General features: G+C 46.2%; 1 protein-coding gene across 7 annotated transcripts in view; it reads left to right on the top strand.

Moving 5' to 3' along the window:
- Nucleotides 1-26,048, top strand: part of CENPP (centromere protein P) — a 319,520-nt gene that overhangs the window by 7,970 nt on the left and 285,502 nt on the right. For all 7 annotated transcript variants that reach the window (XM_090022881.1, XM_090022876.1, XM_090022882.1 and 4 more), the window contains exons 4-6: nucleotides 4,027-4,184; nucleotides 5,863-5,951; nucleotides 12,039-12,127. In XM_090022881.1, coding sequence (XP_089879007.1) covers nucleotides 4,027-4,184; nucleotides 5,863-5,951; nucleotides 12,039-12,127 — 336 coding nt within the window. The remainder of the gene's footprint in view (nucleotides 1-4,026; nucleotides 4,185-5,862; nucleotides 5,952-12,038; nucleotides 12,128-26,048) is intronic.

Raw genomic sequence — 26,048 nt, 5'->3', positions numbered from 1 at the left:
AAAGGAAGAAGAGCAGCAGAGTAAGGACCCTGGACTTCAGAAAAAGAGACTTTGACCCTCCCCTGGGGAACTGATGAGCAGGATCCGCTGGGAGGCCAATATGAGGGGGAAAGGAATCCAGGATATCTGGTTGCATTTTAAAGAAACTTCACTGAGGGCAGGGGAACAAATCACTCTGATGTTCAGGAAGACTAGAAAGTATGACAGAAGACCAGCTTGGCTTATCAGGGAATTCCTCAGTGAGCTAAAATTACAAAAAGGAAGCTTATAAGAAGTAGAAACTTGTACTCCTCCTCAGTTGTTGTCCAAGAGCATTGCTTGGGCATGCAGGGATGAAATCAGGGAGGCCAAAGTGCAATTGGAGTTAGAGCTAACAAGGTCTGTGAAGGGTAACAAGGGTTTCTACAAGTGTGTCAGCAACAAAAGAGAGGTCAGGGAAAGTGTGGGTCCCTTCCTGGATGGGGGAGGCAGCCTAATGACAGGTGATAAGGATAAGGCTGACGTACTCAATGCCTTTTTTACCTCAGTCTTCACAGGCAAGGTTAGCTCCCAAACTACTTTACCTGAAAGCATAGTTTGGGGAGGAGATGAGCAGCCAGCATTGGTTAAAAAGGGTTAGGGACTATTTAGAAAAGCTGGACATGTGCATGGGGCTGGACACATCTCATCTGAAGTTGCTGTGAGGGATTTTTCTGATGTGATTGCAGATCTGCTGGCCATTATCTTTGAAAACTCGTGGAGATTGGGAGAGGTCATGGATGATTGGAAAAGGGCAAATATAGTCCCCATTTTTAAAGGAGGGAAGGAGGAGGATCCAGGGAACTACAGACCAGTCAGCCTCAGCTCAGTCTCTGGAAAAATCATGGAGCATGTCCTCAAGGAATACATTTCTAAGCACTTGGAGGAGAAGCAAGTGATCGGGAACAGTCAGCATGATTCACCAAGGGAAGTCATGCCTTACTAACCTGATTGCTTTCTATGATGAGATGACTGTCTTTGTGGGTGTGGGGAAAGCAGTGGACGTGATATACCTTGACTTTGGTAAGGCTTTTGATATGGTCTCCCACAGCATTTTTGTAAGAAAGCTGAGGAAATATGGGTCGAATGAATGAACTGGAAGGTGGAGAGAGAGCTGGCTGGATTGTTGAGCTCAATGGGTAGTGATAAATGGCTCAAGATCTAGCTGGCAGCTGGTATTGAGTGGAGTACTGTAGGGGTTGGCCATGGGGCCGGTTTGGTTCAATATCTTCGTTAATGATCTGGAAGGTGGGATGGATTGCATCCTCAGCAAGTTTGGGGATGACACCAAGCTGGAGAAGTGGTAGATATGCTGGGGGGGTAGGGCTAAGATTCAGAGTGACCTTGACACAACTGGAGAATTGCATCAAAAGACATCTCATGGAGTTCAATAAGGACAAGTGCAAAGTCCTGTACTTAGGTTGGGAAAATCCTGTGCTCTACTACAGGGTTGAGACCACCTGGTTAAACAGCAGCTCTGCAGAAAAAAGACCTGGGGGTTGCAGTGAACCAAAAGCCATTGAATGTGAGTCAACAGTGTGGCCCTGTTGCCAAGAGAACTAGTGGCATACTGGGCTGTATTAGTAGGAGTGTTGCCAACAGATTGAGGGAAGTAATTATTCCCTTCTGTTCTGCACTGAGGTCACATATGGAGTATGGTTTACAATTTTGGGTCCTCCTTTTCACATACAGAAAGGATGTGGACAAGTTGGAGAGAGTTCAGCAGAGGGGCAATGAAAATGGTTTGGGGGCTGTGGCACATGACTTGTGGGGAGAGGCTGAAGGAACTGGGCTTATTTAGTTTGGAGAAGAGAAGACTGGGGCGGGATTTGATAACAGCCTTTAACTACTTGAAGGGTAGTTCTGAAGGGGATGGAGCTAGACAGTTCTTGGTGGTGACAGATGGCAGAACAAGGAGCAATGGTCTCAAGTTGGAGCAAGCTGAAATTTAGGTTGAATTTAGGGAAAAAACTTTTTTGCTAGGTAGGTGGTAAAGCCTTGGAATAGGTTACCTATAGGGGTGGTAGAATCTCCGTCTTTGAAGGCTTTTAAAGCCCAGCTTGACAAAGCTTTGACTAGAGTGATATAGTTTGGGGTGGTCCTAGTTTGAGGAGGGGGCTGAACTAGATGACCTCTTGAGGTCCCTTCCAACCATAATTTTCTATGATTTTTACAGTCTGACCAGTAGGCATTCTATAGCTGGGAAGTGCAGCCTGCCAAAGCTACAATTTGCTTTGTGCTTTACTATGTATAATATTTTAGTAAATACACTTTCTAGGGACAAAATGGATCAAATTATCATAAGAAAAATCTCAAGGCTTATTTTATTTATGCTGGCAATGCATATAGTTTCAGTAACTGATAAAGACTTGCATAAGGAAACACAACAGGGAACAACATGCAGTATTTACATAGAATAAGATTGCTTTCTCATTTATATTAGTATGGTCTAAATTAGTGCTTCTTAATTGGGGTACTGCAAGGCCTATTTAGGGATGTTGCAGCATGAGCACTGTTGCCACCACCACCTGGTGGAACTGCACTGCATACCTCCTAGAGGGCCAGATAGGGAAATAGCTATGGTAGGATGCCTACTTGTTGCACAGTCCTTTCTGGTCTAACCCCACACATTCTTCTTGGAAACAGAGGAGTGCCATACAGATGCAACTCTTCCATGGGTTTCTGTTTCTGGGGGATACCATGTGGGGTCAGACTGGGAAGATCTATGGCAAGAATTAGGTATTCAAGCCAGAGATGCTTCCCCATCTTGTTCTGCAGGAGACATGTGGTGCACTTCCACCTGGCTGCAGTGGTGGCAGTTCCCCTGTTGAGAGCCATTATCTTAAGAAGAGAAGAGTTCATGGATATGTTAATAGAGCACATGGGATTTGTATGCTTATGTATTAAAAAGAAAAATCAGCATTTATTATGGCAAGCCTTGTTCCCACTCAGACACTATGTCATTTTAAGCAATTCACAATCTCTTTTCTGTAAATCAAAGGAATGAAAGTTTTTATATAAGCAAGGATAAATCAGGTCAATTTTAACTGATTTCAGTATTTTTCCTTTGTTGCAAGGGGAATCATTTTATTCATAGCAAGGACTCTCACAAAGAAGAAAAGTAACATACCACATTATTTTTTGTTGTTGTCTAGGTTGTGTTCTTATCTCAGTTAATGTGGTGTAAATCAGGAGTTATTCTGTTGCAACTAATTGAGAATTTCTTGTGTAAATGACAGAGAAATCAAATCTGTCTTGTGTTGTAGGAAAAGGAAAAGGTTAAGAATACAATAAATTCCTTATTGAATAAGAACTTTCTGCTTTAGCTGTGGCAGTACAACAGTGGTTCTTAACCAGAGTGTCACCAAATTAAAAACAGTAGAGGAATGCCCTGACTCTAAAAAGGTTGAGAACCACTGGTCTGAATAGAGTTTAACTGATAACGTTTTAAAAGTCTGCATTACTGTTCTGCTGTATCTACTCAGTTTTCATTGCATTTCCTGGGGTTATTTTTAGTGCTTTTGGGGGTGGGAACCATTTTGTTGTGGGTGTGTGTGTCTTTAAAATTCTGTTGGCATGAAAAGACCATAAGTTTTTGTACCTCTGTATTTTCTTTCTCTTTATTAGGTCATTTCCAGAATTGCACATTCACTCTGTTATTCACATTATGACCTTAGTGTCAGTCCCTTTGCCAATACTGTTTTTCCCCACTCTTAGTGCTAACATCTTGAAATAGGATTGATTTTTTTTTTAAGGGGCAATGCAACCCTTCACAAAAATCGCTAGGTTTTGTTGTACATGTTATTTCATTTAAGGAAATTGAATGTATTGTCACTTAATGGCTAAGGCACTGATCCTGCAAAAAGTATTCAGTTTCATTCACATACAGTGCAGCTGTTTAGCACATCAGAAATTTGAAATTAATGTCTGAAAATGTTTATATGCCTACATATTAGAAAATGGCAAGACTCCTTTTTACATCTTGTAAATGCATCTTTTCAATTCTAGAAAACCATTCCAAAGAGAATCTCATGAGGAATATGAAGAGCCTGAATTTTTACCAGACCTGAAAGCTTGGTTTAACAGTTTAGAATCTGATCTCTCCTTTTTAATGAAATTTACTGGCATTTGCCCTGAAAATTGCTCCAGGAAAACACTGGAAAAAAGTAAGTATCTGTGTGTTGCTGACACTATTATGGGCATTTCATTGTAGCTTTTGTTTTCAGTTATAGGCTGTAATACAGCATTCAATAGTAACAGAAAGAATGCTGTACTCTGAAATGCTAAACATTAATACACCAGTTGCTGGTAAAAGTATTATGATTTTGTGATGCTTATTCATGCTACCAAATTGTCTTTGGTTCAGGCTTAACAGAATTATAAATTTATAATATGAGAGGCAGGCAAGGATTTGTTAGGGTGATATCTTTTACCTAAGGTCACACCTGACCTGATGAAGAATGTCTTATTCAAAAGCTTGTCTGATCCTATCCCAGCTATTCAGTTGATCCAATAAAAGATATCACCTTTAGAAATCCTTGTCTCTCATAATTTCTGGACCATCGTGGCTACAACATCACTTTAACACAAGGGTGGGCAATTATTTGGGCATGGGGGCCACATAGGGAGTTTTGTTGAGTTTTTGAGGGCCAGGCAGCATGCACAACTCCCTGCCGCAAAAACTCACTAAAACTCCTGATGTGGCTGTGGGCGGGCAGGAAGTGGTGTTCAGGAGTGAGACGGGTGGGTAAGGCTGGAATCATGGCGGGGTCACAGAGTGGCTGCTGCTTGTGTGGGAAGGTGAGGTGTTTGTGGTGGGCTGGGGCAAGTGCATATGCATGTGTGCGCATTTACGGGGGGTGCTGCCTGGGTGCTTGGTCCCAGGAACTGGCTAGGGTTGGGGAGGATGGGGTAGGGGGTGCATACAGCAGAGCTTGCAGAGCGCTGTGGTCCATGGCTGCCCCCGAGGTGTTCTACTGGGGGCAGTCCACAGCACGTTCCAACCCAGCCCCAGCTAGCATGCACAAATTCTGATGGGCCTGCTTCTGGTGCAGCTGCTGCTTGGCTCTTCTCATTTCCAGTGGCAGTTCCTTCTCCTGGTCCTGCTTCAGCTGGGTGGCTGCTGCCCCAGGAAGTTGAATGGAGTGGGTGGAAGGGAGCTGGGAGCTGGAGCCCCGTGCACTTCTATATGCTCGGCTACCTGTGTCAAGCAAGTGGAGTAGATGGAAGGCAGCTGGGAGCTGGAGCTGGAGGCCTGCTTGGTGGCCGAAGCTTCCTCCTAGTCTCAAGTTGTGCAGCAGGAACAGAAAGAGGAGTCACCACTGGAGGCAAGGAGAGCTGAGCACCAGCTGCATTGGGCATAGCGCTGCCAGAAGCTGACCGTGCTGCTTGGGCACAGGCTGGAACACCATGTGGGCTGCCCCAGGTGGGGCTCAGCCCCATGTGGAGCACCATAGGAGCAGCTGTGGGCTGGATCCAGTCAATTTGTGGGTGACCCCCCCATGGGCTAGATCCAATCAGTTGGTAGGCTGGATCCAGTCCACAGGCCATGTTTTGCCCACTCCTGCTCCTGTTATCTGATTAGCTACTAAATTTTTAATAGAAACAATTTTGCAAATAATATGAATATAGATGGAGATAGATATGCAAGATCTGGTTTGAATTTATCTTCTTTTCATATATGATGACTTTGCATTCAATTGTGGGATTTATGTTGTGTGTAAAATCGATTGTTTATTCTTGTCAAAGACATTTTAAAGGTTGTTTCTGTTAATGGTGAGGGGGTGTAATAATTTTTAATGTGATCATAGATCTTAAGTGCTTGTTAACCTTTATTTATTATAGCTGGAAACAAAGCTATTCAGAACTACAGATTGTCAGGCAAGTGCCACTCGCTACCTTTTGACCTGGAATTTCAACTTCTTGAGACACAGGTAATGACATATTTAAAAAGGAGAAATCCAAACAAACATTCTATGCATGTTGATCAACAGCCAATCATGATAAGTACATGAATATGTTATTGCTTTGTTTACCTTCATTTGTAGCTGGAAGCAACTATTCAGAAGTATATATTATCTGGAAATTACCACCCATGGTCTTTCAGCTGGAATTTAACTTCTTGAGATGACCAGGGATCTTGATTTTTCTCTGTTTTAAAATTCCAAATTCTCTCATTAAAAACCCCATAATCTGTGTTTTTCCATGATTAAAATGGAACCGCTATGTATACACAAGTGTGTGTGTGTGTGTGTGTGTAGGTATGTATATATTAGCAAACTGCCTGTCAAGAATGATGGGGCTGGAGGTGGGGGAACAGGCTGGGTCAGAGGCCCAGGTCCAGGCCCCCCGCCCCGCTTCGGGACTGGGCCTGTTCCCCCTCTACCCTCAGTCCCGCTGCTCTGGGGCTGGGCTTGCTCTGCCCCTCCCCACCCACCACTTTGGGGCTGGGGCCGGGGCTGCTTCCCCCACCCTCCTTCAGAATGATGGGGGGTATAGGTGGGGACCGTACATTGCCACACCCCATGCTGCTGCTGCTGCCGCCTCCCAGGAGCTGGGGGGGAGCTTGCCCCACTGTCACCTTCATCCTCCTCTGCCAGCACCTTGTGCCGTCGCTGCCTCTAGGGAGTAGGGCTGAGGAGCAAGGCCAGCAGTGCTGGCCTCGTTTGTCTGCTCTGTTGTTGCCATGTCCAGGGAGCAGGGCTGGGGGAGAGGGGACAGCTTGCCCCCTGGTCCATCCCCGCTGTCATGGCGGCACTGCGATGTGCCACCGTCGCCTCTTGTCCAAATGCTTTGGGAGTACTCCAGTTGGTTGCTGAAACAACCAGTGTGAATAGTGTTACAGACTAAGGCTTACACACACACACACACACACACACACACACACAGTGTGTGTATGTGAGTGAATGTATGTATATGTATGTGTGTAATATGTATAAAACTCATACACATGTAGATATCAGTTGAACACAATGTTTTACTGATATATTTACAATTTTAAAGCAGTTTGGAAGCCTATCAGTGCCTGAATCTTTATAATAAAATAAATTCTAAATACCTGTATATTTTTGCATTTGATTTTGTTTTTTTTGTCGTGGACACGGAATGCGTGGGGGAGTCTGGGGGAGCACAGGTCATTTTGGGGAGGTGAGGGAGGGCATGTGACCCCCCCCAAGATTTCTGCACCCACAGTAGGGTACAGGGTTGCAGCTGGGCTGGATCAGCTCCAGCCAGGAGCCACCTCTGTGGCCCAGCAGGCAGGATCCAGCATGGGAGGGAGCACTGTGCTACCATGACCACCAAGGTGTGGCACAATGGGCAGGGGGCACCTTACCTTGGCAGCGCAATCCTCCCACCCATGCCATGTCCCGGCCGCTGGGCCACAGAGGCGGGTCCTCCCCAGAATTGGTCTAGCCAGGCTGCAGCCTCATGCCTGCACTCCACTGTAGGTGTAGAAATTTGGGTGGTGTGGTGGCATGTGCTCACCCTGCCCCCTACCCCTGCATCCCCTGTGCAGCCCCTTCCCCCTCCTCTGCCCCCATAGACTTCTCTGCAGGGAACTGCAGGAGCTGCTCTCCACCATGCTTCCTGGCTGCCACATGGATATGTATGCATGCCCATACACGTGTTGCCCTGTGCCCCCTGTATCCCACTCCTCACAATCCCAAGCAGCTCTTTACAGGCTAGAAGCCTGCCAGCCTGCAATGGGAAACCCATGGATTCCCAGGTTTTTCTCTTTTTAAAGGAGAAAATCCACTTTTTCTGCAGCAAGTGAGAAACCCAGATTCCTGGAGATTAGAATATTTTAAAAAAGCGAGTTCTAAATGAGTGTGTACAGTATTTGAATTAGAAGAAAGCTGGGACTGGTACCTGCATGTGCTTAGCCAATTCTCTTTTAATTTGGGTGATCATATGCCTGAATTGGCTGGGACAGTCCCAGATTTTGTAGGCTGTGTCAGCATCCTGGCCAGTTGGTGAAAATTGAAGCAGAAGTTCTGGAATTGGCTGCTGGAGGCAGAGTCATGGGGCACAGTGCAGCGGGAGGCAGATCAGCATGGTGCACCAGGCAGGTGGGCAGGCACTGCTGGTGTCTGGGAGCAAGATGGGTGGACTGGAGCAGGTGCCATCCTGCTTCCACATGGCCAGTCTGGCTCCTCCTGTAAAGTGGCTGGAAAAGGGGAGCAGGTTAGGCTGGGCACCCTTCCTAGGATGAAGTACAGAGCACTCTATCATGGGGAGCTGAAGAAGCCTTTTCAGCTGCTTTACACTTTTCCTGAAGCTCTGTGTATCTATGGTTAGTGTGGTTCATAGTTGCATTCAAGGGAAGTTAAACCAATATCTGCATACAGTAAAAGCCCTGTTTTCTGGAATTTAACACCTAGCATTTATATTAATCAGAATTTCCGGCCAGGCGGCTGGATGTAGAGTGGGGAGCTCACATGCGGCAGTGGCCGCTGCTACCCATCACCCTGTGCTGTTGCTGCTCTGTGTGCAGCTGCTGCCAACCCCCCCCCCACTCCAAGTGTGGCCGCCATCCTCTCCCCCTCCCACCCTGCTCTGCATCTGGCTGGAAATCCCTGTGCCCCAGGTAACCAGCATTTTTAGTATTACCCCCCCGTTGCCCACTCATGCCGGAAAACAGAGCTTTAACTGTATTTTGCAAAAGTATAAACACAGGTTATATTCTTAACATGAAAGAATTATAGATTTATGCAAATCAAAAAACATCTAAATATACTTTCTCTGGATCTGCATCCCTCTTGAGTCTGAGAGTTAGGTTAGTTATCCTTGGAAAGGTAAAGCCTTGTCTTTGATTATTCCTTCTGTGCATTCTGATGGGATGGCTTATTTGCTTAGAACAGTGGTTCTCAACCTCTTATACTCAGAGTGTCCTGTATAAGACTCCAGGCAGCCCTCAGAAAATGCTAGCTCTTAGTTTTCACAAGTTTTTTTCTTACTAAAATATACCTGTAGTAGAGGAATTTTGTTTCAAAGGACTTAAAAAGGTCAGAATATTTTTAAAATGGATTTCTATTTGAAATCTTTGGGTTTATCATGTGAATCATGTTTGCACACCTAACAGTACTAACATTGCGTGGTGTTCTGTGGCACTTCTGAGAGGATCTCAAGGGAACTCAGGGTGCCATGGCACCCTGGTTGAGAATCACTGGCTTAGAGAGAATTTCACTTTTAAAAAGCAGTCTCTGATGTCTTTTCTATGTTTGTTTTTTCCACTAGAGTTTCTCTGCCCCAACTTCACTTTGGGCTGCTGACCAAAAAGTAGAGATAGGTAGGATTATAACAAAGTAGGACTAGGAGGGACTTCAAGGTCATCTAGTGCAGCCCCCTACTCAAACCACAATCATCCCTGATTTAACTGTCTCAGACAGGTGTTTGTCTAACCTGCTTTTGAAAATTTCCAATGCTTGCGAGTTAGAAAATTATTTCTAATGTCCAACTTAAATTTCCTCTGGGGCAGCTTGAGGCCGTGGCTTCTACTTTTGTCCCCTTTGGCCACAGAAAATCCCATCTTCAGCTTCTCTATCATCACCTTTCAGGTATTTGAAGACTGCTATCAAATTCCTCCCCAGTCTTTTCGTTTGCAGACCAAATAACCCTCGTTCTTTCAGCGTTTTCTCATAAATTTTGCTTCCCAGGCTTATAATCATTTTTGGTGCTTTGTGCTAGGCTCTTTCCTATCTGTGCCCAGCCTTGAAGTGTGGGTCCCAAAACTGTACAGAGTATACCATGTGAGGCCACACCAGTGGTGAATAGAACAGAAGAATCACTTTCCTTCATTTGTAAGTGACACTCCTGTTAATACAGCTCAGTATGCTGTTGGCCTTTTTTCTGCAACATGGGCACACTTGGCTCTCATTCAGTTTATGGTTAATGGTAACTCCCAGGTCCTTCTCTGCAGGACAGCAGCCTAGCCTTGATGAAGCCAGAGAGAGACTTGCATTTACTGTCACTTATTTACTTGCCTGATTTTCCAACTTCTTGGACCTCATTTTAGTACCTTGTGAACTCAACATTTGATTGAATATGCATACTTAATTACATGTTAAAATGTTAATTCCCCCCAAACTTCTTAATTTTGTATGAGAATATTTAAAACACCATTAGATGGCAGTATTTAGCTACTTATGACTGACAATGTACTATTTTTATGTTTTAGAAAAGTATGCTACATCTTAAGGATTGATATATTTGTACATAGGGTGACCATATGTCTCAGTTTGGCTGGAATAGTCCTGGATTTTATAGCCATCCCGGCTGGTTGGCAAAAATTCAAACAAAAGTGCCAGAATTACAGGGTCAAGGGGCACAATCTGGCAGGGAGTTGGAGTTGCATGGCATGTTAAGTAGGTGGACAGGCACTGCTGCTGCCACCTGCATGTGCCTGGTCCTGCTTCTCCTGAGCAGCAGCTGGAGGCAGGGGGGAGCTGGGCTGGGCTGGGCAATGCCCCTCCTGTCTGGGTTAGGAATAGCTGGGGTGGGGTGGGGAGAGTGCTGCTGTGAGCACAGGCAGCTCATGTATGTGTGAGTGGTGCACCCCGTGACCATGGCACCTGGGGTGGTTGCCCACATTGCCCACCCCTAAGACTGGCACTGTGGCAGACAAGTGCACTCTACCAATTTTTTTTTTCAGTGCAGAGAGAGTCTTAACACTGTTAGAAAATTAGGATTTGGGCCTTAGTCCAAAATGTTAAAATTTGGGGATTATCATATATATGTTTGAGACTCTCCCACCCTGTAAAATGGGAATGGTATGTTATTTAAAAGAACATTGACACACTTTTTCACTCATATACGGAACATTTGTTGATCTACACATGGGAGGTGCTTTGTAAACGGGCTAGAAATTCCACATGACTTGTCACTCTATTGCACTTGTGTTCGTTCCAACTACAAGTAAAACTTTAGCTTTTGTATTCTACCATATAAAATCTGAAAAGCACTGAGGAAACAGTCAATTAAGTAACAATTGCCTTTGTCTTGAATGTTTTAAATATATCTATTTTGTTCGACTGCAAGATGGTATCAGGACATAAACTGGCTTTCCTTTTCTTGGAATACTAGTTTCTTATAAAGGTAAAATTTTAGCCAATAACTATTAGCAGAGACTGCAACTCTGCCCGTGTTGAGGTTTTGCTGTAAATTTTAAATGACCTTTCCTTGTGCTACTTATTCAAGCTATTGAATTTTGTAGTACTTTGGCAATCTTTTTCCAGCTCAATTCATGACAGCATTAAGAATGCTTCTGTCCAAATAGCACTACAGAATAGCATGATTTGTTTTCATTTGACTCCTGCACTTCCATTAAACTTGTTGCCTCTATCTCGAATTTCCATATGTTCACATTTGTTGCTGTAGGAAAAACTGTATAATAACCCCTAGTACACAGTGGAAATATTCATGCTGTCTTTTTAAGGATCTCTTGCCAAGTTCTGTTTTTCAAATCTTTCCATATTCCTTTCCCAAACGTAGTTCTCCTGCATGTTTTAAAGTGTGTAATACAAATAGTCTTTGGTCATTTTTTTTAGTCATGTTTTATTAGTTGAATTTATTTCTTCATACTCTAGCTTTGTGAAAAATAACTTTAAATATGTTGAAATTATAATTTTGAAGACATTCAATTTCATTTTTCTCCAAATATTTTTATTCTTTATTATAATAAAGTAAACAACTTAAAGTAAAAATACGTGGCATAAAATATAAAACAAATGCAAGAAAAAAACAAGTGTGGTACAAAGAGATAATTTCTTAATTTTGTTTGAATCAAATTATTTGGTGTGGCTGTCAGACAACAATAATTTGTGATACAACAGAGTGGGATTTTTTTATTATTTGGATTTTCAGATAGATTTTTTTTTTCAGAATCTATATTTTAAGGACACTATATTTTAAGTACCTAATGTAGTTGAGATTGTATGATTTTAAGTAAACAGATTAATTTGTCTGTTGTCTTTAATGATGAAGATTATATAATATAGAGATATATTATTTCTTCAATGTAGAGTGAAGAAGGTACATCTGCTACTGTTACTGACCTCAGCATTATAATGGAATCTGATGAATATTGTGATATAAGCAAAATTATGTCCAGGTAAGGTTTTTTTTGGTTTCTGTTATTGTGTCCAGTCTTATTCTGGCCTGTAGCAGCCACAGCAGTGAAAGACATTGAGCCCTTATATCTGTGGCTTCCATGTGCCCAGTCAAGGTGTAAGTATGGCATTTGTACAATGTGGTAAGCAGTAGAAGCTGTAAGAGGCTTACTTTCATAGTTTCTAGGGTTGGAAGGGACCTGAGCAGATCATCTAGTCCGACTCCCTGCCATGGCAGGAAAGAATACTGGGGTCAAACGACCCCAGCAAGATGTTCATCTAACCTCCTCTTAAAAACCCACAGGGTAGGAGCCTGCGCCACTTCTCTTGGAAGTTGGTTCCAGACCCTAGCCGCCCTGACCGTGAAGTAGCGCCTCCTAATATCTAACCTAAACCTACTCTCTGCCAGCTTGTGATCGTTATTCCTGGTCACTCCTGGCAGTGCTCGGGGGAACAGTGACTCCCACTGCCTGCTGATCCCCCCTGACTAGTTTATAACAGGCCACAAGATCCCCCCTCAGCCTTCTCTTTTGGAGGCTGAACAGGTTCAGGTCCCGTAGCCTGTCCTCATAGGGCCTGCCCTGTTGTCCCCTGATCATACGAGTGGACTTCCTCTGGACCCTCTCCATGCTGTCAACATCCCTCTTGAAGTGTGGCGCCCAGAACTGGATGCAGTACTCTAACTGCGGCCTGACCAGTGCCGCATAGAGGGGGAGGATCACCTCTTTGGACCTGCTCGAGAAGCATCTGTGGATGCATGACAAGGTGCGGTTGGCCTTCCTAACTGCCTCCCCACACTGGCAGCCCGTGTACATCTCTGAGTCAATGATGACCCCAAGATCCTTTTCCGCCTCTGTGCTGACAAGAGGGGAGTTCCCTAACCTGTAGGCTTGAGCATTCTCAGTGAAGATAGTAGTTTTAGAGGTGTTTTGCTGCTAAAGCAGCGGTTCTCAACCTTTGTTTACTCAAAGCACCCCTCAGAAAATGCCAGTTTTTAGCTTTCACTTGTTTCTTGATTATGGAAAAATAATAGAGCAATTCTGTTGCAAAGAACTCAGACCACAGCAAGCTAAAATATTTTTAACCCCAGATTTCTTTTTGAACTCTTGGTGGGTTTTTGGTTGTAGCTATGTTGGTCTGAGGACACAGGCGGCAAGGTTCTTTGAGTAGATGTGATATCTATTATTAGACCAACTGAATAGTTGGAAAAAGGTTCTTGGCAAGCTTTTGGGCACAGTCTATCTGCCCCTCCCCCCCCGCATTTTAAGTTGAGAGGAGTTTTAAGATATTTCAAAGGCCTTTAAGTCTCATGATTTTTTCACTTGGCAAAAGAACGTATATTCTGCTATCCTAAGTCTCAGCTCAATTAATATAACAATTTCTGCAGATTTCTTTCCCCAGAGAAATGTCAGCCTGAAGCAAACACCTGATGTGACAATCTGCAGCTAAAATAATGATCACTGAGTTCTGCAAAAGTATAAGCAACTGAAAATAGGGTCTTATAAAGCACTGGACAATCTTTATAAATACTGTGCAACTATCCATGCCTTTAAAGTAGGTGTCTTCTTTTTTATTTTTAATTAGTTCCATATTCTTGGTGATGTGACCTGTATATAATAGTGCCTATTATATGCTCTTGTTAGAGAGAGAAGTCCTACAGAACCAAAAGTGAGTTGATTTAGTTTCAAGGTATCATCTGAAAATGGGTAGTAAAACATTTAAATACACATTATAACATACATCTGGGTCATGAACATTTTAAGTCCCAATCCTCCCTTTGTCTACATTAAGACATTGCAGTACTGACCGCTAATAGGATAAAAAGCAGTTCTTTCATCATTGATTTATAAGAATTTTTGCCTGCACTTCTGATTTGTGCTGCACAGGGGTGTCTTTCTGTTATGGAGAAGTTGGTCTGGCAATTCTCTTTATTTTGAATTGGGTGTCCTATCCTTTGTCTATCTGTAGTAAACTAATTAATTCATAAATTACCGAATTGTTCTGACCGTTTGTAAATATTTCTTCTTCACATTTCTTTCCTACCTAATTGTAATTTGAATGTCAGTAGATTGCAGGATTTTGTATAACATTACATCACATCTGTTTTATATAAAAAATTTTCATGGGCTCACATTGTTTTGAGAGGGAGGGGTAGGATGGAAGGAGTGCAAGACATGAGCAAATCATTCTTACCACAGCTGCAAGAGTCATTTCTTTTTTCTTATGTCTGTCTGGATGCAAACATTCATGAGTATTATATTGTGCTGAAATACATGTTTTTGAAAACGGTTATGGTTTTAAAGGAAAGTTTCCATTTCTTTTAAAAGAACTTAGTTTCTTATATTGCTTAATTTTGACTTATGATTACTTTTCTGTAAAAGTGGAATAGAAATTGGGATAAGGAGTATGTTGTTTCATCTTAAATTATTTTGCCTTTTTAACTTTGTGGTATAAACTATAACTTGAGATCATTGTCTTTTTCAGTTAAAGGAACTTTTAAAATCCTCATTTTTTGGCATATCATCATATTAAATGATCGTATGAACTATTTGAGATGTAACTTTTCTTCTGACACCAGGATACTTTTGATAAATGGTTTCCAGATTGGCGTAATGAGTTATTGGAAAAGTTACATTCATTGTGGAGAGGGCTAGAGCAGATATTAACTGCAACACTGAATTGCTACTTTGAAACTGTTTGACTTCTAACTGCCTTTTAGAATTCTGAAAACATCTAATACAATAAAGGACTTAGTCCGTCTGTCTGTCTGTAACACTCTTGGAGCACTCTGGTTCCTGAAACAACCAATTGGAGTGCTCTAAGAGCATTTTGGACAGGAGGTGGTGGCACAGTGGAGCACTGCCATGACAGAGTGGGGGGCGAGGCCAGTGGTGCTGGCCTGACTGCCCCCCTGGTCCTGATTCTTGGAGGTGCCGGTGGTGCAGGGTGCTGGCGGAGGGGGGCAGAATGGATGGTGGGGCAAGCTCCCCCACCCTCCGTGTTCCTGGAAGGCAGTGGCAGCTTGTGGGGAGGGGGGTTAGGGTTAGCAAGCTTCCCTCCCCTGCCTCCCCCCATCATTCTTGAGGAGCATTTTGGTGTTTTTAAGAATGAATTGAAAAGTTGTAATGTTTAGCTTCAGACTCACCTGCTTACCTTCTAAAACCTAATGTTTCCTGTAATCTGTCCTTCATTTTTTCTGACCTTGTACAAGGATGCTGCATCTGCTTGGTCTCAAATAGGCGCTCTCTAGCAGCCTTCAAATGCACATCTGGTTCTGGCCAAGGGGTATGTCCCTGGGACCTGTGTGTTGGGTTGCATTCAACCCCAAGGGACACTCACCTGCCACAACTTGGTCTTCTTTTCTCTGTAAACGTAGTCCACCCTTTGGGCTCGAGCCATTTGCATAGCAGGTTTACGTGGTAGATCTGTCATTCCCACTGGTGCCCTGGCCTATGGACCTGATAATCTACTGTCCCAACCCTGTGAACTACCTTGAAGGGGCCTTGCCACTGTGTGAAGAGCTTGCTTGTGAAAGTTGGCAGGAGTACCAGGACCCTCTGACTGGGCTTCAACTCCCTTTCCTTTGTGGGGGTATTGTACTTAACCTTCTGTCGCTGTTGTGTTTCTTGGAGGTTGTTCCTGGCCGTGTTCTGTGCCACCTGTATGCGTTGTTGGAATTCTTGCTGGTAGGTAGTCGGGGTTCTCACTGTCCTGCGTCCCTCTCCAAGTCTTACTGTAGTGCCTCCAGCAGACCTCGGGGCCGGTGTCCCAAGACGAGTTCAAATGGGGAGTACTTTAACGAGTCCTGTGTGGTATCTCCGATAGCAAACAGAACCAAAGGGAGTGTTTTATCCATTAGTGTTCAACACACAACCTGTAGTACCCCTGACATGAAATTTCACCCTTGGTCAGTCAAAATTTTCTTGGGTATTCCCACTCGAGCGATCCATTTTATCAACTCTTTGGCGATTCGTGGGACTGTTGCTGCCCTGAGTGGGATCACCTCTGGTAGCGTAGTCGATGAGCACCAGCACATACTGATGTCCTGCACTACTCTGGGGTAGGGGCCCCATCACATCCATTGCTATCTGGAAGAATGGCACATTGATAATGGGTAATGGTTGGAGTGGTGCCCAGGCAGGGTGGTCTTCTTGCATCCTCTAATATTCTGGGCATGTCACACACTGGCGGGCAATGTCTTTCCCCCAGTCCTGGCCAGAAAAACCATTGAGCCACTCTGGCCATGGTTTTGTCCCAGCCCAAATGCCCTCCTGTAGGATTTGCATGGGCCAGCTGCCATGCTGCCTGACGAAACTGGGCGGGCACCACCAACTGGGCTTCCTCTTGTCCTACCTGTCTCCCCCTCTGGACTTGGTAAAGTAACTGGTCCCTTACCTTGTATCACGGGGTCCTGGCATCAGTCTCTAGTTGGTTGTCCCTTGTTTTGAGAATTGGAGTCCTTGCTGGAGTTCCTCGTCTCTGAATTGGGGTCCACTGATCACGTCATGTAAGTCCATTCCTCTGCGTCCTCTGCTGACTCCCCTCCATCTTCAAGCTTCCTGAGCCACCCATCGCGATCCTTGAGTTGCTGCTGTCCAGTCTCTGCATCCCATACTCTTTCTAGGACATTGTAGATTGGTGTCTAGTCACGCCCTAGTAACATCTCACACACCAAGTGTGGGGCGACTCCCACTAACAGCTCAACTTGATGGTCCATAACTTGAAGGCAAACCCACCGGCGTTTGACCCTTTCTGTCTCACCATAGAGGCAAGCCATCCTTACTGGCGTTTCCTGGTTGCCCCATTGAGTTGGGATGAGGTCAGCCTGCACTAATGACTGGGTACATCCCGAGTCCAATTTGACCTGAATGGGGTGGTTTCCTATCCATGCTCTCACAATGGGACAGCTCCATGCAGCACCATCTCCCCTGGAGGCATAACTGCAGTCCATTGGTTCACCGCCATCTGTTTCTGTCTCTCTGCCTGACCTTTTGGAAAACTATTGGGCCTCCAGTGTTCTGTGGGGCAGCTCGGGCACTTCTGTGAAAAGTGTCCCATCCTCTCGCACCGGAAGCAGACCACCACTCTTGGTCCACTCTTTATAGAGTTCTGTTTTTTTTCAGTCTCGTGGGGTTGAGTGTTTCTAGGGTTTGGCGCAGGTTTCTCTTGACTGTATATCGTTTTGGACACTGCAAAGGCCTCTGCCAGTCTTAAGGCCTCCTCACAGTTGGTCAGTGAGTGCTGCTGGACCCAGCACTGAGTGTGTTCAACTAAGTCATTCTGGAATTGCTCCAGGAGCATTTGGTCAGCTAGCGCATCTCGGTCATCTTTGACTGGGTTCATCCATTTGTTCAGAAGGTCTCGTAGCAATTGCATCAGGACCCAGGTTCGTTTCTCGTCAGGGGCCTTCTTGGCCTGGAACTGCTTCCTGTAGTACTCGGGATTGATCTCAAGCCAGTATAAAATAGCAGCCTTAACCCGTTCGTAATTCCTGGCTTCATCCTGGGCTAAGCCCTGGTACGCCACCTGGGCTTTGTGACGGGCCAGTAGGGGCTGCTCCTGCATTGAGTCATCCACCTCTATGCCTGACTACCTTCCAGGCTCCAAGTGCCTTTCTGGGGGTGCCTCATGTCTGGCTGACCCCCTTCCTGGAGCACACCCCACTAGGCTGGCGGTAGAGCTGCCACCACCCAGGGGTGGGCTTGATTCTGGCTCTGAACCCCCTGGAAACACAGGTCTAGTAGCCCTTGAAGGTTAACTCACTTCAACTCACAGTCCTTAACTCACTTCAAGAACTTGAGGTGCTTCCCTCAGTCGGAAGCACAGGTAGTGGTCTCCCTTAGTCAGCCAAACCAAGGGGACCCCAAGGCATAATCTAGACTCACTCCCAATAGGTCTCCCATGCTAGGTACAAAGGAAAACTTTATTGGTTACAAAGAGTAGGGTTGGAATAAGGTACAGAGTTGAGTAGTGTCAGAGAAATCCCATAGAGCAAACAGGGTGGCTGGAGTAGCCTTTGATCACTCATCTGGGGTACTGCAAGCTATATATCTAGTTAGAGCTCAGGTAGCTCACTCACAAGTATCATCCAGAGGCAGGTGGAGATTCCCTCTGGAGGCAGGCAGTTCCTTGATCATGAATTTTGAGAGAGAGAGCAAGTTTCAGATGGTCCAGCTCTTCTCTCTCTCTGAGTTTTCCTCATGGCTGCTGCCCCCTCCTTCTGGGCACTCCTTAACTTATATAGCCCTTATGACCTCATTTACCTTGTCCAATGGAGGCCAGCACCTGTTGGCTGTCAGACAACCAATTTGAAATGCATCACTGGTTGCTGGGCAGACTGGTAGTGTCTAGCCCACCGGGGAGCCCAAGCCTCTCACCCAGGTATGTGATACCAGTCACGTAGGTAGAGGGAGCAGGTTTCCCCCCTCCCTCAGGAATGTATCCAGCTCAAGTTACCTAAAGAGAGAGGGTAAGGTGTGTACCCTCTGCAGGACCCATCCTAACCAAATTGTCACAGAGCAGAGTTTTTGGGGAGAAACAGAAGTGGCCTTCTGCCACAGGCTTTACCAACTACGAGGGCCCCCAGCTGACTGGCCCAATGTCCCTTCTCTAACCCTGTTATAAGCGTGTGACGCTCAAATGCTTCAGTGTACGCCTCTGGTTCATCATCTTGGGTCATTTTGAGCATCTTAAAAGCAGTTAGGCTATGATGTAGCCAATCTTGTCGGTCCATCATCTGCTGCTGTGCGTTTATTATTTGGGTGAGGGCCTGCAGATTCTGGCCCAGGAGGTCGGGAGGGGTCATCACTGCTGGCTGCATTGTGGGGTTGTCAGCTTTCAGTGGGTCCCCTTGTAGGTTCCCGGCCAATGCACCGCTTTGCACCAGCTTGGTCTTGAATAGGCGCTCTCTAGTGGCCTTCAAGTGCACACCTGGTTCCGGCTGAGGGGTATGTCCCTGGGACCTGTGTGCTGGGTCGCGTTCAACCCCGAGGAAGGCCCCTGCACTCACCTGCCATGACATGGTCTTTTCCTTGGTGGTGGGGCTCCTTGTCATGGATTGTTGCAGACCGGGTGCTGCCCTTCGCGGGTGTTCTTGCGGCTCCACCTCCTCTTTTCAGGGTTTGGCCCCTCTCCTACACCCTAGCCATGTGCTAGCCCTCGGGACCTCCAGATGATGGATCACTGGCCTGTCCCCTTCTGGTGTTCTCATTCACCCCCTTCTCTCCTTGCCCATCCCTTGATGACTTTTCACCCCAGATGACAGTGAAACATGGGACCGTCCTCATCTCTGTATCTGTTCTCACTCTGAGGCTTCTGTTTAGCTGCCTCGGTTTTCCCTTTGGCCCCTAGAGGTTCCTTTCCTGGTCTGGGCTCTGTGCGCCCTCCAAAATAAAATTAAAAAAAAAAAAAGGAAGAAAAGAATAATTGGGGTATGGGCCTCTGCCCATCCCACTTGTGAGTCCAATGTCTTTGGTTCCCAAGATCCCCTGACGCCGTCCTTTCTTGGCCCAGCTGCCCTGCTGAGCCGATCGTGCGATTCTTCTCAGGTGGTTGAGACCCCTCCTGCGGATGTCCGTCTGGTCCCTTTCGGGGCTGCTAGTCCTGTTGAGTTGCAGCCCAGGGAGCAGCTTCATCCTCCGGGTCCATTGCTGCTTCCCGTCTCTGTTTCTCCGCCACTGGCTTTTAAATCTGCCAGGTGGAGGGTTTTGGTGACATCATCCACCAGTGTCGTTCCCAGCTGGCAATAAGAGTGAGTGGCTGATGAGTCATGCCAGCGGCCCTTCTCAGCGTGGCTCCACTTTTCCTGCGCGTGGTAAATATGCCCTCTTTTCAGGGCTTTCTATTTCTTTCTCTGGGCGGGTCAACCCAGCCTCGGGTCCTGCCACGGGAGGGTGCTCCGGTGCCTTCATTTTTGTCCCCCTGGGACAGATGCTTCTGTTAAATGTTTACTTTTAAAGCTAAGAGTGCGTGGTTCTTTTTTCCTCTTTGGCATAGATCTATAGCTCACTGTCTTCTATTCAGCAAACAGAATTTAGTAAACCTGTAGCAAATTTCTAATATTTATGTGCTTAGTTTTTATAAGTCTCTAGCCCTTCTCCACCTTTCAAAGCAAAAACAAAATGCAAAATAGCCCACTTCTAAAATGCTGGCTAGCCAGTCATGGCTAAAAGAGCACTTGCATATGTTTCAATCATTCTATAATGGCAGCCTAGCCTAGGTCATCTTCTGCCTTCACTTCTGTCCTTTGGAACTAAAACTTACTCTGTCTAGTCCACATGCAAAGCACTGCTGAAATTTTCTTGCCTACTGCTTCTGCTTGTGCTTTGTCTTGTCCTATCTATAGCTCAATGTCCTTTACTGGTATTTTATCCATCCAGCTAATGATCACAGTCATGGAGTGGTGCATGTGCACCCCCTGAGAGCACTGGTGCACCTCCTGACAGCCAGCACTCCCCGCTTAGGTGACAGGCAACAGGGGCAGGCAGGAGCGCTGGTTGGTGCAATCAACTGTGGGGGCATGTGGCCCCCCCCCCCCGACTCAGGAGGCACCAGTCGCCCATGCAGTTATGTTTTCTATTTTGGGAACAAAAAATTCTTCAGTTGGAAGCTTTAGTTACCTAAGCTCTGCTTTCTACATCAGGAGTCTTGTGACAGGATAGCATTGCCACTGAACCCATCTTACATTATAAAACTGATACTTTCCTAAAAAAAAAAAAAAGAGGTGGAAACATACTCTTACTTATCAGAGGTAGCAAATATTATCGGTTGGCATCTGTAATTAAAAAGCATGTTTGCTCTTTGGAGTGCTTAGTTCCCTTTCATTCCTTTAGTTGGCTACTGTACCATGGAACAACTTTTTGAATGTTTCCCCCTTTAGGGCTACTTGATGCACTGTAAGACTATCCTCATTAATGAATGATTCTTTTAGGTTCTCCTTATAGTCCTATCAAGCAGTGATCCTTTTCTTTGAGTTAACTATGCAGTACCTGATTTCCTACTTAGATGCATGTAATCTTACCACATGGATACAAAATGGGTCCAAATTAATCCTGTTTTGTATGTTTTTTTCCCAACTGTATTGCTATATGCTTGTGAATAGCTTTTTACCAACTGTTTTACCTATTGATTACTGAAGATGTTTGGTTGCTTTTCATTAGTCACCAGATTTCAGGCATTGAATTGCTCACCCTTTCTTGGCTTTAAGGGATAACTCCATGCACTGTGGTGGTCCCTCTGAGGGTCATCAGAATGGAATCAAAAGCTACTGCTCAGTCTTTTTTCTTATCCTAAACTTTCAGGATCAACTGCGATGCAAAATTGCTATTTAATGCCTGGCACTTGACACACAACATTTGTAACTTATTTAGTAAAGTGCAGCCCTTGGTCATGCTCTAGTTCTTTTGCCAGTTCTCATCTAGAGAATGCATGTTTTATTAGCACCATGGCAGAGCTTCTGTTATTTTTGTTTGGGATAGCCTCCACCCATTTAGTATGAACGGGTCAACTATTACTAAACAGATTATTTCCTTTTGGGGTAGCAGGCTGATATAGGCTATCTGGGTTTGGTTCTAGGGACCCTGAGTTCATTGATGTCTTATGGGTTCCTTTTTTATTTGATTATTTGGATTATTGGTTGCATATGGTAAGCACTTATTTACTTAGCACTCCTCATCTCACTTTCAAGCCAGGCCACCATCCTATAATTTATAGCTTTATCTATTTCTAGATGGGCTTTATCATGAGCCACTGCCACTAGATTCTGTGTGTAACTGAGGAACAATCCTGTAACAGGGAGCCTACTCCCAGCCCCTGTTATGACCAGGATCCCAGGCATGGCTGGGCTTGCTGCTCCTCTTACCCTGTAGCTGCACCAAAATCCTAGCCATTAACCCCTTGCTTCTGAATGGTTCTGAATACTTCAGTTAAATGGCCTTTCTTGGACCCTCTGCATATGTACAGGGGTGTAAACATAAACTACAAGTGCTCTATTTATGTCTCTAAACTAAAATACTGCATCACACAAGGCCACAGGTGGCAGAACTCCTGGGCTGTTGCAGAGGAGGTTTTGGGGGCGGTGGAGGGGGTATGAAGGGTGAAGATTTGGTAGGTTATATCACCACTAGAGGGAGTCTTGGTTTGTGGTTAATTTCTTGTGAGGAAGAAGGAGAGGAAGCAGAGTAAAGTGTAGTTGTGTGCATCAGAAAGGACCAATGCTGGGCTCAAGATAGCGTAGGAAAAGGAAAAATATTTTGTGGAGCATAGATTTCGTAGGCATTAGGGCTGGGAGGGACCTCACAAGATCATTGGGTCCAACCCCCTGCCCAAGGGGTGGAAGTCTGCTGTGGTCAGATGATCCCAGCAAGATGAGCATCCAAGTGTATCTTAAAGGTGTCCAGAAAAGGTGCTAGCACCACTTCTGGGGGGAGCCTATTCCAGACTCTGGGGACTTAGGCTGTAAAAAAGTTTTTTCTTATGTCCAGCCTAAGATGGTCTTTCCAGAGCTTGTGACCGTTAGACCTTGTCTTCCCTTGGGGTGCCCTGGTGAAAAGACCTTCTCTCAGTTCCTTGTGTACACCCCGTATATACTCAAAGCCTGCCACCAAGTCCCCACCGAGTCTTTGCTTCTCCAGGCAGAAGAGTCCCATGCCTCTCAGCCTTTCCTCATAAGACTTGTTCTCCTGTCCTCTGATCATGCACGTGGCTCTCCTCTTGACTCTTTCTCTGCATCCTTCCTAAAGTGTGGAGCCCAGGACTGTATGCAGTACTCCAGCTGTGGCCTCACCAAGGCCAAGTACAGCAGGAGAATAACTTCCTGGGTCTTGCTTGAGATGCATCGATGGATGCAAGCCAGGGTTTTGTTTGTTTTGCCGGATGCAGCATCACACTGGTGGCTCATTCATCTTGTGGACAATCATGACGGGGGATTCTGGTTTTCCCTGATAAAAAAAAAATTCGCAAATTCTCCAATAAAACCCCCAAAATGTGTTACTAAAATTAAAGGCCCCCCCGTGATGCTGGTGTCCCTCACTCTGCCCCCTCACAGCCTCCTCAGCCCTACTGATGCCCCTCACTCCCCCCACAACAGCCCCCAGCCCCACACATGCAGGAACAGACATGCAGGCACAGACATTGACACCCACCCCAGCAGTTAAGTGTGTTTGGGGGAAGGAGGGGTAGGGTAGGGGAATAGGATGGGGATGGGGGGGCAGATTGAGAAGGGGGGAGTGTCCCTGTACCCGCTCCCAGGAGCATGGCTGGGGGGGTGAGGGCAGGGGTGCCCCTCTACGGGCTGCAGATGTGCCAGGGAAGTTCATACACACTGGCCACCACCACACCGCTGTGCCCCATGCTGCCTTCCTGGGGCCAGCTACACAGCTCCATGGGCAAGAGAGGGCACAAGGTGGTGGCGGCCACTGTGTATGAGCTTTTTCCCCACTCCCCACTGGTCAGAGCTTGTGGAGCCAGCATGGGGTGGTGGCGGCTGCGTGCTGGCCAGCTAGTGGGGGGTAAGGGGGGAGAGCTCGCACACAGCACCCTCCACTACCCTGTACTGCCTCTTGCCTGTGGAGCCATGCAGCTGGCCCCAGCAAGGCAGTGTGGGCTGCAGCGGTGTGGTGGCAGTTGCCATGTCCAAACCCCACCATCAGTGGGCATGGCTCCCCAGGCAAGCAGCGGCATGGGGTGGTGGCAGCCGCTGTGTGTGAGCCCCCTCCACTGGCTAGCACTCAGCTGCTACTGCCACCGCTTGCCTGTGGAGCTAACGCAGGGTGGTGGTGGGTGGCGTGGGTGCAGCCTGCACATGGCAGCTGCCACCACCACTGCTGCCGTGCCCTGTGCCACCTGCCCACAGAGCTGTGTGACCATGGGAAGGCAGTGCGGGGCTTGGCAATGTGGTGTGGTGGTGGCTGCCACATGTGAAACCCCCTGTCCAGCTGGCTGGTGCACATGCAGCCTGTAGAGAGGCACCCCTATCCATGCCCTGCAGCCTTGCTTCTGGGAGTGGGCTGAGGTTGGGGGCAGGGAGGCACAGAGGTGTGCCACCTGGGGTCTGCACTCCACTCCTTCAGCCCCCAGTCTGCTCCCCCACCAGCCCTACCCTGCAACCCCCAAACCCCACTTACCTCCAGGCTTTAGGGGTGAGGAGTGAAGATGAGTGAGCCTGAGCCCACCCTTGGCTGACTCAGAGCCTTAGACCCTGCCCTTCCCCCTCTCCCTCCCCATTTGAACAGGGTTGAGGGTTTCCTGCCCTTTTTGCAATCAGTTCTTGCAGGCTGGAACTGTGCCAGCCTGCAAGACTCTGCAAAAGTAGGATATCCATAGGTTTCCCTGCTAAAAGGGAAAATCCGCATTTACTGCGTTTTTCTGCGGGAACCAGAAAACCCGGACCCCTGATTATAATTCCCATGTCCCTTTTGGTCATGGTGCTAGTGAGCATAGCACTGCTAAGCCTTTAAGTATGATGTGAATTTTTTCCCCCTAGGTGGAGCACCTTGTATTTCTCAGTGTTGAATGCTATCAAATTTTGATCTGCCCACCTTGTTAACCTGTCCAGGTTAGCCTGAATCACCAGCCTATTCTCTAGTGTAACCACACCTCCCCATAGTTTGGTATCATCAGCAAATTTAGCCAGTGTGCTTCTGAAACTTGAATACAGATCATTTAGATTAATAGATTTGCAGATGCTAAGGTTGGAAGGAACCTCAGCAGATCATAGAGTCCAACCCCCTGCCCTGGGCAGGAAAGAGTGCTGGGGTCAGAGGACCCCAGCCAGATGCCTATCCAGCCTTCTCTTAAAAACTCCCAAGGTAGGGGAGAACACTACCTGCCTTTGAAGACCATTCCAAATTCTGGCCAACTTTACCATGAAGAATTTTTTTTTCTGATGTCTAGCCTAAATCTGCTCTCTGTCAGTTTGTGAGCATTGTCCCTTGTTACCCCAAGAGATGACCTGGTGAACAGAGCATCTCTGATTCCTTGCTGCATCCCCTAATTAATTTGTAGGCAGCCCCAAGATCACCTCTCAGCCTTCTCTTGCAGAGGCTGAAGAGGTCCAGGTCCCTTAGTCTCTCCTCACAGGGCTTGGCCTGCAAACCCTTAACCATATGAGTGGCCGTCCTCTGGACCCTCTAGAGTCTATCTGCAAGAGTCCTCTAGAGTCCTTCCTGAAGTACGGTGACCAAAACTGGATGCAGTACTCCAACTGTGGTCTGATCAATGTCACATAGAGGGGAAGTATCACCTCCTTGGTCCTATTTGTCATGCATCTGCTGATGCATGATAACATGTGGTTAGTTTTGCTGATGATTTCATCACAATGACAATTCATGCTCATTTTGGAGTCCATTATGACTTCAAGATCCCTTTCCGCTTCTGTACTGCTGAGAGGGTCAGTTCCCAGCCAGTAGGTGTGCTGGATATTTTTGCACCCTAGGTGCAGTACTCCACACTTGTACTTGTTGTACATCCTATTGTGTACTGCCCACTTTTCTAACTTGTCCAGGTCTGCCTGCAATTGTTCCCTACTCTCTGAAGTGTGTACTTCACCCCACAATTTAGTATTGTCTGCAGACTTGGACAGAGTACATTTCACACCCACATCCAAGTCACTGATGAAGACATTGAAGAGTACAGGTCCAAGGACCTGAGGGATCCAACTGCCTACATCCTTCCAGGTCGATACTGACCCATCTACTACCACTCTGGGTGTAACCCCCGAGCCAATTTGCCACCCACCAGACAGTGTAAACTTCTGCCACAGCCCCTTAAGTTATTTACAAGAATGGGATGACATACTGTATTGAAGGCTTTGCTAAAATCCAAGAAAAAGACATCCACCTCTACGTCTGGGCCTAAGCGTTTTGTGATCCTGTTGACCCTGTTTGACTTGGAGGGATGCGGGCAGTGGGGTTCCGTAGGTCTCGG

This window comes from Crocodylus siamensis, chromosome 11 (genome assembly GCF_052110815.1).
Source record: "Crocodylus siamensis isolate JL-2025a chromosome 11, ASM5211081v1, whole genome shotgun sequence".
Classification (NCBI taxonomy): Eukaryota; Metazoa; Chordata; order Crocodylia; family Crocodylidae; genus Crocodylus; species Crocodylus siamensis.
Note: the sequence above shows the minus strand (reverse complement) of the source record. Positions and strands in the feature narration are given on the sequence as shown.